The sequence below is a fragment of the Topomyia yanbarensis genome, chromosome 2, assembly GCF_030247195.1.
Source record: "Topomyia yanbarensis strain Yona2022 chromosome 2, ASM3024719v1, whole genome shotgun sequence".
NCBI lineage: Eukaryota > Metazoa > Arthropoda > Insecta > Diptera > Culicidae > Topomyia > Topomyia yanbarensis.
The window spans coordinates 443,323,920-443,337,660 of record NC_080671.1 but is presented as its reverse complement, the minus strand read 5'-3'; the positions used below and the strand labels follow the sequence as shown (position 1 = coordinate 443,337,660).

General features: G+C 36.4%; 1 protein-coding gene across 1 annotated transcript; it reads right to left on the bottom strand.

Annotated features, from left to right (window-relative positions):
- Positions 1–542: 542 nt before the first annotated feature.
- Positions 543–13,383, bottom strand: LOC131682097 (uncharacterized). Its single transcript, XM_058963309.1, has 2 exons — positions 13,107–13,383; positions 543–1,261 (listed from the first exon to the last, which is right to left on the bottom strand). Exons 1-2 carry the CDS (start codon positions 13,252–13,254, stop codon positions 852–854), a joined length of 558 nt encoding a protein of 185 aa, XP_058819292.1. The 5' UTR covers positions 13,255–13,383; the 3' UTR covers positions 543–851.
- Positions 13,384–13,741: the final 358 nt, after the last annotated feature.

The following is a 13,741-nucleotide window of genomic DNA, read 5'->3' as shown; positions in this document are numbered from 1 at the left end:
ACATAATTGAATAAAATGACTAATTTGAATTGTTCGTTTGTAGGTTCACCGCCAATTACGGACAACTTTTTTCCACGATGGGTCAAACGCAGGATCAATTGTCTGCTATTAATGATGAGTTTCACTAATAGATTTACCATATATGCGATCCAAGTTTAGTTCATTTGTGTAGAACGAGATCTACTGTAACATTTCGATGCGGTGTGTGATTGATACTGCAATTAGTGCATCCTTGAGGCATCCATTACTACCGTGCACTGGTTTGTACCGTTCTCGTGACGATTCAGAAAAAAATATAAAAAACCACGGACGCCGGACCGAAGGTTGCTACGTAGACCATCACATTAGAATAATTACCGCTAATGCGGTCGGTTGCTACATAGAGAGTTTAATTGAATGAACTTAGATCATGGATTGAACCATTCTTCGTTCGTCCAAGGTGTTTTTTTGTAATTTCGGTTTAAGTGAATCAACACAAGAGATTTTTTTTCTTAAATTTGTCACCGTTAAATTTTCTTTACTTCAACTAGATATGCGTTTTTGTTTGTAATAACGTAATAAATAACATGAATCGACTATGGCTCGCTAAGGACAGATGCTTGCATAGGATTATACTAGGTCCTATATACACATAAGAAGCGCGGAAACTGCGGAACGGTTTTGCTGAAACCAAAACGTTCGCAGTTACGTTTATTCATTCCTTACTAGCTAAAAACGAAACAGAAAAAAATGTGATTTATTCTCGCTCTCTCGCTCGCACATTCGCACCGATTAGACTTGTTAGCAGCAGTATTTGTAGGGTAACATCAGTAGCAGAAGGACGGATGCCACCATCCAGTGCAGGTTATCGCCTAGTACGGTCCAGATCCACCCGAGGGGGCTCCATATTCCTGCTTCGGGGGACCGTATTCGGGCTTCTTCTCCTTTTGGGTCTTGTACTTGATGAAGTATACTTCCGGTTTGCTGGGCTTGGTCGGTGGCGGCGTCGGCAGGATAATCTCCTCCGGTTCCTCGAGCTTCTTGTGCAGCACATAGACCAGGGTCTTCTCTTCGTTCTGTGGTGGCGGAGGGATTATTGGGGCCTTCGGTTGTGGCGGTGTTGGTGCCTTAATGAAGATAATCTTGTAGTGTTTCTGGGGTGCTCCCGATTGGATCACTCGAGGGTAACTGGGTTCTTCCTTCTCTGGCGGCGGTACGTGCACGTAGATGTGCTTCTGGACAATCTGAGTTGCGGGTTGGTAGTTGTAGCCACCGCCGCCTCCTGTGGGGGAAGAGTTGAAAGGAGAATTGTATTTGGTTAGCATGGTAATTGGGTTCTGTTTTGGAGGGAAAGTTTAAACATGCTAGGAAACGTATATCACATCAGCATTTGGTTTGCATATTCCGTTATTTTTTTATTCTCGCATGGCCACAAAGGTACTTCATACGGGAATTGCAATAATTAGTCTTCCAATCTGGTTACATCTAGTTTAGAAGCAATTTTCAAAGCTCTATGTTTGACGAATTTGACATCTTCATGCTTAATAGGTTGACATCATATGAAACAAATTCATCCAAAAACTATAAAATTTCACGGGTAATTCCAAAAATATTTTTATTTGTTTCGTTGCACAAACAGTATCAAATATTAATTCAAACCCACAGTGAATGGACAAAGGCAAAAGTGAGCTATGGCGAGACAAACTTGGCTTGTTTTCTATTCCGTCTATAACACATACGGTTGATACTGAAATTAGTTGTATGACAAAACTGCACACACCCACGTCGAAAAGCCTTTTCTGCCCGCTTTCGGACAAATGTTTTGTCGGACGAGGTCCCAAGCAAATTTAAACTTATTTTACCGATAAATTTTCCCAGAATCCAAAATCTGGCAAGGAATTTGCAGCTGCGGATTCAAAACCAAGCTTTTTTCCTCAAAAAGCGATGCACTCAAAGCTGAATAAGGAACAATGCCTGGAGAAAAAGGACTCCTGCTTTTCCCAAAGACCCAATGAAGTTCTGGCTGTATGTGGCAAGCGGTCACTACATCCAGGAGGTCCTACTGTGGTACCGTGACAATAAAGAGGATTTCATCTACAAGGATATAATAATCCATTAGAATGCCCCCAATTCCGTCTGATCGAAAAATGTTGCGAAATTATCAATTGAATGTTACAGAAAACTGGAATGACGACTAAGGACGCTGAGGTTGACAGGCCAGTATCGGTTTTCAACGTGAATGTACAGGATTGATTTTCTTTTCTCCTTTCGATCTTGCACAATTTTTTAAGACTGCATTTTTGAGTAAAAGAGTTTTTGGTTGCTATGACTCACGAAGGGTATGCAAGTAAGTAACTTTATTGACAAAAAGCGCCGGAAGGAAATGATAAATAAAAGCAACGATTCAAAAGTTTCATTCTAACGGAATTAACTTGATCGCAAAATGTTTTGAATCTGTCTAAGTTCGAGACTAACATGAACGGCATATGAAGTAAAATAAATCGTCGAAATTAACCCATTCCACGCGGGACACAACCGAAAAAAGCAAAGTTAGTTGAACGAATTGTGATGTATTACACACGAAAAAATAACTTAATCTATGCTGTGCTTTCTTTTAGAAGAATCCCCGGATTTGTGGTTGAGGCGATATAACGCTGACCGAATATGTCCGCGTTATTTGTAGTTTGCCGCAGTAACATCAGTCAGAGCAGCAAATAAAAATTCCGTAAAGGAAAATAGTAGGGAAAAGTGGTCGATTATCAGCACCCTGACTTTACTTTTGACCAAAAGCAGACATGGTCATTCCGACAAATATTAGTTGTGTGCTATATTGACATGTTCTTTTTGTACCGATTACCGAAGCCAACTGTTCTGTTCTACAAAGCAAAATATTTTATGAACAAGTAAAAATTCTCTCAAAAGTTTTTTTGTTTGATCATTTGCTTAATGTTATAAAATGAAGTAAAGCGATCAAAAAAGTATGCGCAACGAATATTTACGAAGGGATTTCCCTTTATTTTGAGATTCAATATTGAATGCTACCGAATTGTTCACAACAATTTTTTTCAGTTTTCAAAAAGGTTACTAAATTCAGTTGTCGGCACCCGAATATGGTCGGTTGTAGGCAACTCATTTTATTAGTGTAAATGCTGCTTTCTCTATAATTCAATTAACGACACGGCACGGTCGATGCCAAAAATCGATGTCTGACGCCATTTTGAAATCCACGATGGCGACATCTTCTTTATTGTAAAAGTACCCACATTGGAAGTTTTCAGATTTATCTATAGAAAAAAATCCGTCATAAGAGATATAGCTTCGACATCATATTTATATTGGATATGTAGAGATCCTATTATTACAACCTTCGCAAACCAAACATATCCACATTGGACGGTTTCATATAATAACTCGCCAAGGAAAAGTCACCATATTGAATTTAGGAATAGGAGTTACCCATTAAAACAACCGCTCCAAAGTGGGCCGGCCCCAACTGAGTCATTTCAAAACACATTTGAAGCAAAATATTCAATTCTGCACGAAAATATATCAATTAATAACTACAATTAAAAAATGGTTTCAGAAAACTATTTCATTCGCTTGCTAGAAGCTGCAGAGCTCGGTATCCTATTGAAGCTTTGGAGAAGGAAGCGAATGCCGCAAAAGAAAAAAATAAACTCAAAATTTCAGAGAATCTGTTTATGTTATTGAATATCATATGCCGCTAAGATATTGCAGGTAATCCAGTTGATTCCAAGATTACGAAAGTTATTTCAGCGTTCAGGAAAGCCGTTGAAATCATTTGGTTGTATTTTGTGATGATGTGTGACAACAGGGGGTAGGGGGTCATGTCATGATACTTAGCTTTTTTAAAGGGGAATCAGGAATCAGAATATATTGGCTTAAATGGCACGTTCCCCGTATGTAGTCGGGGATTTGTGCCTTGCTGTGTGTTTTCATCATTTCCTGAGGAAAGGACAAGGAGGTGTGGGGAAGTAGAATTGGTGGGAAAAATAACAGCACAAAAACAAAAATAAACAACAGGTAAGTTAAACTCACAAGTAGTTCAACTTGCCTGCGAATAAGCCTAAAGCTCTTTACCACATTGGATAAGAAACTTTAGTATGTCTCTGAGTTTCAGTCGTCCAAACATGGTTTCGTCTATATAAGGACGGCCGAAGACTCGAAATCGCAATTGCGCTACCGCTGGACAGTTGCATATCAGATGATATGAGGTTCCGTAGTCGGACTCACAAAGATCACATGAAAAAGACTCAGCGCGCTGAATAGTTGCCATGTGATAATTGAGTTTGCAGTGCTGGTCAACATGCCGCAGTGGAGCTTCGAAAAATGTAGGAGATTTTTCGAAATCACTGGGCACGGTTGTTCTAGAAACGCCTTTGTTTGGCGACACGTTTGTAGATTTCTCCAATAATTGCGGTGCTCGGACAAAGCCCAGGACCGTATTTTTTCCCTTATCCAATTTGTCGAAATTGGCAGCGCGGGCTCAGGACCAACCAAGTCAATCACTGAACCTGCCCTGGCCAATTCGTCAGCCCATTCATTTCCAGTAATACCAGAATGTCCGGGCACCCAGACAAGGTAGATAGTGTTGACAATGCTTAATTCGTCGATTTGGGTTCGGCACGCGATCACTAGCTTGGAACGGGATTTGTCTGAGCTAAGGGCCTTGATCGCAGCCTGACTATCGGAGCAGAAGTTTATAACTATAACTTTATTGCTTTAGGCATCACGAAGACTTTTGGAAAATTGTGGGATTTGGATCTTGTAATTGAACTCTTGGTCGAGGTCCCATAGGTGTCAAATTAGCATGAGCTCTGCTTTGAAGAGATGTTCCGAAATATGGATTAGGGACAATGCTTCGAATGGGAAGCGAAGTTTGATTTAGATTGATTGTCTATAAACATAAACTTGCTCACTGTAAAACTGTATACATTTCAATATTTGCTAAAAATGCATTTTTTGAGAATGCGTAGAGTTGACACAAAAACTCAATGTGATTAACAACGATAACAATATTATGGATAGGTAGTAGGAAAATGATGAAAAATGACGTTTTCCTTTAGGCTCTAGCAGGTCAGGATCGGTTTTTATGAGCATTTGATTTTAGTTGTACTATCAATTATATAAGCACTGGCGAACCGCCCGGACGTGTTGTTGTTAACGTTCAATGTTTTTCAAAGTTTTTCCAGTGATATATAGAATATTCAACAGGAAAATGAAGTCAATCGTTCAGTAGGTCGTGTTTCCTGTTGAGTTATGTGTTAGTAGGTTAGTAGTATCGCGAGAAAGTGTGATTTTGCGATGAGATTTAAGGACGATTCAGACGATACATCAGCTTCCGTCAACGTCAACGGAACGTCACCGTTCCGTCAGGATAAGTTAAATGCGTTTCTCTTGTACCCGTTCACACGTGCCGTACGTCAAAACGTTCCGTGCCGTTGGTGTTGTGTGTGAATGCCTCCATTTAACTACATGTAACTAATGTTAATGTTCCGTTGTCGTTCCGCACCGGTGACGGATGCCTGATGTATCGTGTGAATCCTACTTTATCGTCACATAATAATAACTTTGCTATTGAAGTGTGTGAAGCAATCCGCCAAAAAACAAACCCGTTCGTTCTCCTTAGCGTCAAGCATAGTTATTTTGTCGATTGCCTTGTACGCAGATCACCTGGGCTCGCACACAAGGTTAGAAATTTTTCTAACCTGAAAAAGAGCCGAAAACCCTAAGGTTAACGTCTATAATCAAAATAAAAAAAAACTATGTGGAAGACATTCCATAACTAATTTTGAAGAAGAAACGAATGCTCCGTGTGTTCAGAATATCGAAATATACTAGACTATATGTGAAAGAAAACGTTTAAAACAAGTTGTGCTGAGTTTACTGCAATTGATAAATCTCTTCTGCTGTCTATAAGCAATAAAATTCACATTCTATTCAAGATAGTCTCTAAAGTTTAGTTTTATTGAAAAGAACTGGCTTTAAGAAAATTTTCAACGGGACGGGTCTAGCGCAGTTGGTAAATCGATTGCCTTGTACGCAGCTCACCTGGGTTCGATTCCCAACCCCGCACATAGGGTTAGAGATTATTCCAAAAGAGATTTCTCTAACCCGATAAGAGGCGAATTACCCTTATTTTTTTTTTAAATGACATTATCAACAACTTTACTGAAGACACCAAAAGTCTGACTCTGTTTGAAGAGTTACTTTTCCATAATTATTTCTAGGAGATTTAATCACCACATCACAATATGCGCTTATTTATGTCGGAAAGGTTCTTCGAGGTTGATGGTTTCAAAATTATGTGAACTTGACCATTGGAAATGTTTTTGAACATATATTCCACATTAAAAATGCACTTTGTATTTGAATTCCTTTACTTTATTGACATATTATAGAAGAAATTATAAAAGGCATCTGTTAGACTAATTTGCTTTAAGAACTTTCACTAATTTTCAATACGATTACTTCCTAAGGGTTTTTGTCTAGAAAAACATGTTTTTCGAATAAAAAGTTTCACAACACATTCAAATCAAGTTTAAATTTTGTTGACCTCATACAATAGGTATCTTTGATCCCTGTAACACTGGGTACACTTGATCCCCATCATTAGTTCGCTCAAAGACTTTCCAAATGTATAGAAAGAGAAAAGCATCATTTCCATAAAGTACTTGGCACCATTAATTGGTCCATAATGTTTTTTTTCATGGATAATTATCGTATAAGTAATTGAAGATTGGAAAAGCAAGTTAAACAGCACTGATTTACCGCAAATACTTGTCTTGACTTTCTACTGTGGTTAAAGTTTGTCGTGTATCTAAAAAGATAGTCTTATTGATTAATTTGTCAGGATAGGTGATTAGCTGAACTTTCGTACCCATAAGTCATAGTGTGCTTTGCTTTTTTAGCCCTACTAGGCGGGGGATCAAGTTACCACACTTTTTTTTCAAAAACCTCTTTTTGACATGATTTTCAAAACTATTCATATAACTGAAATGGCATCGAATTCAACAATACGAATTGACTACAAGCTGGCGAACTTTGCAATTAAAATTTTTATTTCATTGAAAAGTTGTGCGAACAAAACAAAAGTGGGATCAAGCGTACCCACTCTCCCCTAAGCCGTTAAAACTGAACGATAGACAGAGCTAGAAGAGCTCCTGATAACATTGAACGTGTTGTAGAAATGTATAGGATTCGCTCAAACTTTAAAAACTTTTTCCGAGGCCTGGAGGACCGTGTCTCATATACCAATCGATTCAATCAAATTGGAAATTGAACATTTTATATTTTTATTCTTCACGTACCAAGTTTCAATTGCGAAAAATGATATCGTTACAGAAAGAGCATTGCTACACTGGTGCAAAATTAAACCGATTTTGAATATCGAATATACGTTAACTGAAAATATTTTGTGAATTTTCTCAATAATTAATTAACTAATTCAACATATAAGTTCACCTCAAAGACAAAATATTATGAAAGTAAGCTAAGTTTCCAGAGTTATATATACCACTTGGAATAAGCGTTGCATTCAGTCATCAAATATATGTTGGGTGTTATACGAATACACAGATCACAAAGTAATCCACCTAGTAGTGAGATAATGCGACACGACTCACATCTATCTTGATATTTCTCTATCCATTTTTAAATTGTGTCATTAGATCTTTTATTAATCTGAACTATTTGCTAATGTACAAGCTAATTTGATGTGTGCGATGTAATTGTGTAGGTTTCAGAAGACAAAACTGTTTTTGTCTGCTGTTTTCCCATAAATAGCTTATGCATTTTAGTATAAAGCTGAGTCACCCGCGGAAACAAATTCAATATTATATACTACTTGGCATAGAAAATATTCGCAGTCCTGCGAAAATCTTCAAACTGTTTGTATTGTAAGAAAACCATAATTAATGTTCAAACCCTGCTTTCCCCTCGAGATGAAGAGATCCCATCGAAACGTTGCACTATGGGCAGCCATGGGACCAAAAAATCTAAAACTACAACAACTCCAATTCAATTCTCTTCTATACTATAGATGAAAAATTTAAAAACAAACATTCCACGTGTGTCTTCTAAACTTTTCGTATCCCTATTGAATTTTAAATTAAGCATATGTTCAAATATACCATTGAAAACTAAGATTATGTGTGTTTTGATGATATTATTGAAAAATTCATTGTATTCGTATGAACTTTTATGAAACATAACGGATCGTCCAATTTTCGTTGTATTGATTTGTATACGACTCATTAATCCATATCTCCACAACGAAAATTCCGAACGAAACAATTCGCATGCTAGAAGGATCACTGGAAAGAGGCTGCGTTGTAATTGACTGAGTGAACCGCTTTTGTGCTAACGGCAATAAATATAACCGTCAGCATTAGACTGGTTCAATTTTTGACTTTTAGCTCCACCAGGCTCTGCTGATTCCTTTTATGGTCCTTAGTCATTGTACAAATTGTGGTACCGATCGGTTGTGTCTACGGACCCTCCAAAAATTTCAAAGTTTATATGGAAATTAGAATGGAAAATCGGTTAAAATTGAAAATAAATTCTTAAAAAATCACCTCATCAATCAATTCATAAGAACACTATATATTTCTAAAGGTATTCTTCTATGGAACACATTCGTGGAACATTGAACGGTTGCGAAAATTCGCTGAGAAAAGATATTAACTAATTTTATTATTAATCATAGCAACCCTGTTTGAATAGCACCATCATTATACAAGTGTGAACTAGGCTTACCATCCACCGCTCCCGTATGGTAGATGCAGTTATTCAACCAGGGTTGCTATGATTAATAATAAAATCCACTTGTTTTGATTTGAATCCCTTCTATTTATTCCTATGTAAATAAATACATTGAAATATTTACCTGCCCCATGAACGACTAGCATTCTCTCTCTCTCTGTGTCACTCTCTGTTAACCCATTCATGCCCATGTTGTTTGTGGACAACAACGTTTTTAAACAGCTATAACTTTTGATTGAGACAAGATTTGCTCACAAAAACAAGTAAGGCTAATAAATGTGACTATAGTCTTTCATTTGAGTACTAACAGTTACAAGGATCAGCTCTAGAACTGAAGTTATTGCAGTTAGTCTGATTGCATTCCATAGGAGCAGTGCTGCCAGGGACAGTTGCAATATTATTGAAAACTGACAAAACTTATCAATTTAGAGTGCCTTTGGCTACGTTTTCCACAAAAGTGGACTATTGTAAATATTCTGGGAGAATTGTATTGAGCATTGGAAGGAAAAAATTGAGCAGCTTCTAGCACTGCGTGGGAAGCACATATCTTTATGAAAAATGGCTTTTCGTGTTTCTTGATCCCACCGTTTTCAAGGAAAAATAGTTTTAAAATCGTACATGCATCTTGCCATGTTTAGAAATTCCTTTATTGGCGTCGTTCATTATTATCAATTTAAAAAAAAAATATTTTTACGAAGAGTTTTAGACAAATATTTTTAGTAACCCTTTCTATTAAACCTTCCCATGGTTCTATGGCTGTTCGACACAAATTTTTTTTTTCGGGAATTAACATGTTTTTAATAACTTATTAGGATCTATAAATAAAATAGAAATAACAGATAAACGACACCGTCAAGAAAAGAAACACGAAAAAGAAAAGGTGAAAATAGAAAAAAGTTGAAATACTAGAAAATGCATTATATATTAATTAGCCATTCTGTAAATAATGGGATTTTACCAAACTTGTCGGAACTTTCTGAAATAATGGTTCTCAAATCGGTTTTTTCATTTACTTAATTTATATATTTTTGTTTTTAAATTTCGTTCCATATACTAATTTTTCCAGTTTAATTATTTCATGAATTTTAATCGTTTTGATTATTTTATTCATTTTGAATATATGACCAATTGTGAATATATGATATTTCGTTTTAATCATTCATTTGCTTCAGCATTATTTTGATTCAATTTGTTTTATTCGTTTCATTCTTTGGATTCATACTGATCAGTATTCATTTCGTGCATTTTAATCATATCATTTATTTAACTTGATTTATTTCACATTACTGTTTTCATTTTTCCAGTCAGTAAATTTTATTCAGGTTTTTTTTTTTTCATTTTAACCCTGCGAAAGTCGCGCTTATGGCCCTCTGAACGAGCAGCCGCTTGGGCCCTAAGACGATTTCGCTAGATTTTCAGGGCAGCGTGCACTCAGTGCACTAGCGCGACTTCCAGAAGGCTAAAAATCTGACTACTATTTTCAGTCATTTATTTTATTCATTTCATCCAATTTATTAATGTCATGCCAATTAATATATTCCATTGATTTTGTAACTTTTTAATATCGCTTAATTTTCGCTGAATTAATTTTTTTCTGCATATTTTTTCTTCATTTTATTTATTATTCTAGTTCTATTTATTTTGTTTATTTTATTGATTTTATTTATTCTATTGATTAGTTTTAGTAATGCTTTAAATTTTAGGATTTTTTTTCCAGCACATGCATTTTATTCAGTTTTCCGCTTGATTAATTTTGTTGATTCTTTTTAGTCATTCCTTTTGTTCATTGCATCGATTTTGTTAGTTAAGATCAATTCAATTTATTTCATTAATTTTATAACTTTTTTTCATATTGTCAAATGTTTTAATCAATGAGCTGAACTAAGTTGTTTTAATTATTCATTTGATTTGATTTATATTAATCATACTACTTATTATATGAATTTTATAACTTTGTATCAATTTTTTGCTTTAATGATTTTATTTTATATAAACTGAGTTCGTTAATTCGCGCAGAACTCGGAACTGTGTTCCTCACACTCTAGTTGGGTGCCTACATCGTATGAGTTCTGTAAACTATTGGATGATCCAAAAGTAATATGTATAAGAAATGTCTCATCCCACTGCTAGTCGATTTTTATCTCTTGGATTTAGAAAATTCTTGCAAAATAAACCACGTTGCATAAATAGGCAGACTGTTGGACACCTCTCAGATTTGGTATAAAGTATTTAATTGATTGTCTTCATTTGTAAAAATTTAAGAGCAAAGTGAGAAAGTATGAAGCATATTGATACATATAGAAGAGGGAGAGAGAGGAGGGATACATAATATCTTCAGCAAAGTTGTTGCTTATTATATTCCCTACAACTTTACTGAAGACATTTTTTTTTATTTTCATGAATTACCAAACAAAAATTTGCTTCTCTGCGTTTGGAGGATTATTCACGACTGTAATACTTCCATAAAATGGTAATCATTTTATAAAAAAAACTTTGTTGAAGACACTATAGCTCAAAAGTCATATTTTCGTGGTCAAAACAATTTCCACCACGTTTTTCCCTATTTGGATACACTGCGCTGCGTGGTAAAACTGTTTTTATCGCTTTCAAAGATGACCAGTTGAACTTCCAATCTGTTGGGACTGCAATTCCCATAAAACTTGTATTGAGGCAGTGCTGCCTTTGATTTTTTATCTTCCGATTACCATTAAAATACATATACTAATTTTGTGTCAAATCAAATGAAAATGACGTACGTTAGGAATATTGTACATTAGTCATAATAGACGATCGGCATATTCTACGTTAGGCACAATGGACGAAAGGCATAAATTACAACAAAAAAAATAAAATGAGCGTATAACGTTTCATACACTTGAGATTTCAACATTAGGTTCGGTTTTTTCATCCCCTCGTATATCATAGCTTTATCGAGAGACTGAAAAATCGACTATATTGTACAAGTTATTTAACCCTTACATATTATTGTATTTAAACCTTTCATATTTTTGCAAAATTAGTGTTATATGCTCACTTCATTCAAGTGAACAGTTTTGGTTTAAACAAATTTAATGCCTATTAAATGTATTACTGATAATTTTTTTACCAAATATTGATGAATGATGCACACATTTTCAGTTTTTATGTTCGTTCGCCTATTACACAAAACAGAATTTTTTAGGAGCCTATGAAAATTTTTAGTGTTTTAGATAGGCTTAGGATATTACGCTCGCGACAGCAACCCGTCACAGTACACAGAAAAAAACTTTCCCTCCCATTAAACAAATTGCGTCGTTTTACCTTTGATGGTAACAAAGTAAAAATCATTGCATTGGATAATATGGGAGGAAGTCATTATAGGAGCAATAAAATATTTGTATTCATTCAAATAATAAATGTTTCATTCTTCATTTCATGAGCTGCTGTTTAAGGCAAATATTTTCTTCTTGAACAATTGCAACTTGCATGTACCAAATCCCCCATTCATATCGTTCGATATGCTTCTTTAATTTGAGCAAAACTATCCTTAAGTTTTTACAGCAGATTAAAATGTTGATCGAGTTTTGGCCAACTGGTAGCGGGATTCTAATAAAATTAAAATCACAAAAGTGCAAGCATTTCCGCTCCTTCCATCTGACGCGAATTGAAAGATATCATTTGATTCAGTAGTATCAGAAGGTTCTTTTGAACAAGCAATTGTATAGACTGTGATGGTGGTTGAATGGTAGGCGTGACCGCTTCTTACCCCAGTTGGTCTAGGTTCAATCCCAGCCGAGGTCGTTGCGATTTTCTGAGTTGAAAAGTCTGTGGTTACGTCTTTCTTCGTAAGGAAAGTAAAGCCATTGGTCTCGGTCCATGTTTTGATGGGCCGAAACATTACTAAATCACTTCGTAAAAAGTTCAATAACTTAATCCTTGCTGAGCGAAGTTCGATTTGCAGTCTTCAACAAATTTTTAGGCAATGTATTTCCTGTCGGATTCTCAGTTTTGGTGATGTACAAATGTTTAGATTTTTATTTAACGTCGAAATATAAACAAGTGGTTTTTCTCCATATAGATTGACGGAAAATGTTATTTCATTTTTTGATTCGGGAGTTAAAAATGTCCGATTTCATTCATATTTGGAGTGACACTCTTGGTGATTGAACTTGATTTTTTTTAAATCTTGTTTTTTCCTGGGCAGCGTTGTTGATCAGGTTACTTTAACACACCTACTCTAGTCGCTTCTTTTGAAACCAAAATACAATATCGGAAACAAACTTCGCCTGTATGATAGTCCTTCTAAAGACGGTGTTGTCATATATTCTAAATCTAAACAAAACTGGCTCTTCACCATCACGCACCTTGAGACTGACTAGCCGGGTAGGATCCGAGATCACCGGCTGAGCTGAATGACGGCGCCGAATAGGAAGGATATCCACCGGATGCCGGAGGTTCTGGCCGTGCCGAGACGGCCACCGCCAGCACACTTAACACTACAAACACTTTCATTGCTTTTCTTTCAGCTGCGCTTGATCAGACCCACACAGGACGAACACGACACCGAAAGGTTCTAGGTTCTAAGAACGTGAGCTACCCTGCCTGAGGTTGCAGTTGCTGCTGTACTCTTGGTTGGAACAATGCACAATTAAGACTGTTGCTCATTTTTGGATTGCAAATGATATTTATACACCGTTCAAATGATCATCGCTGATGCTCTTGGGGTTGATTTGGGGTCCATTGACGAGCAGTACCAAGCAGAAGCAGCCAACAGAGATCGTACTCACTCACCACATTGCATTGCCGGACACCCTCCACCAGCAGCACCGCCACCACCACCATTACCTCTCCCATAGTTACGCGAGATGATCGTTCACGAAGAAGATTCCCAACTGCAAGCGGCCAGACAGTCTACATGATCATCATCATTGGAATCATCATCGCCGGCCTGTGCGAAACGACATCGATGATCGTCAGCAACAACATTGGCGTGATGAGC

Bases quoted from the DNA above. Each gene is read 5' to 3' on its own strand.
- LOC131682097 (XM_058963309.1), bottom strand. From the start codon at position 13,254: ATGAAAGTGTTTGTAGTGTTAAGTGTGCTGGCGGTGGCCGTCTCGGCA. The intron at 1,262-13,106 runs GTGCGTGATGGT...CTTCCCCCACAG, and splicing joins CCCGGCTAGTCAGTCTCAAG to GAGGCGGCGGTGGCTACAAC.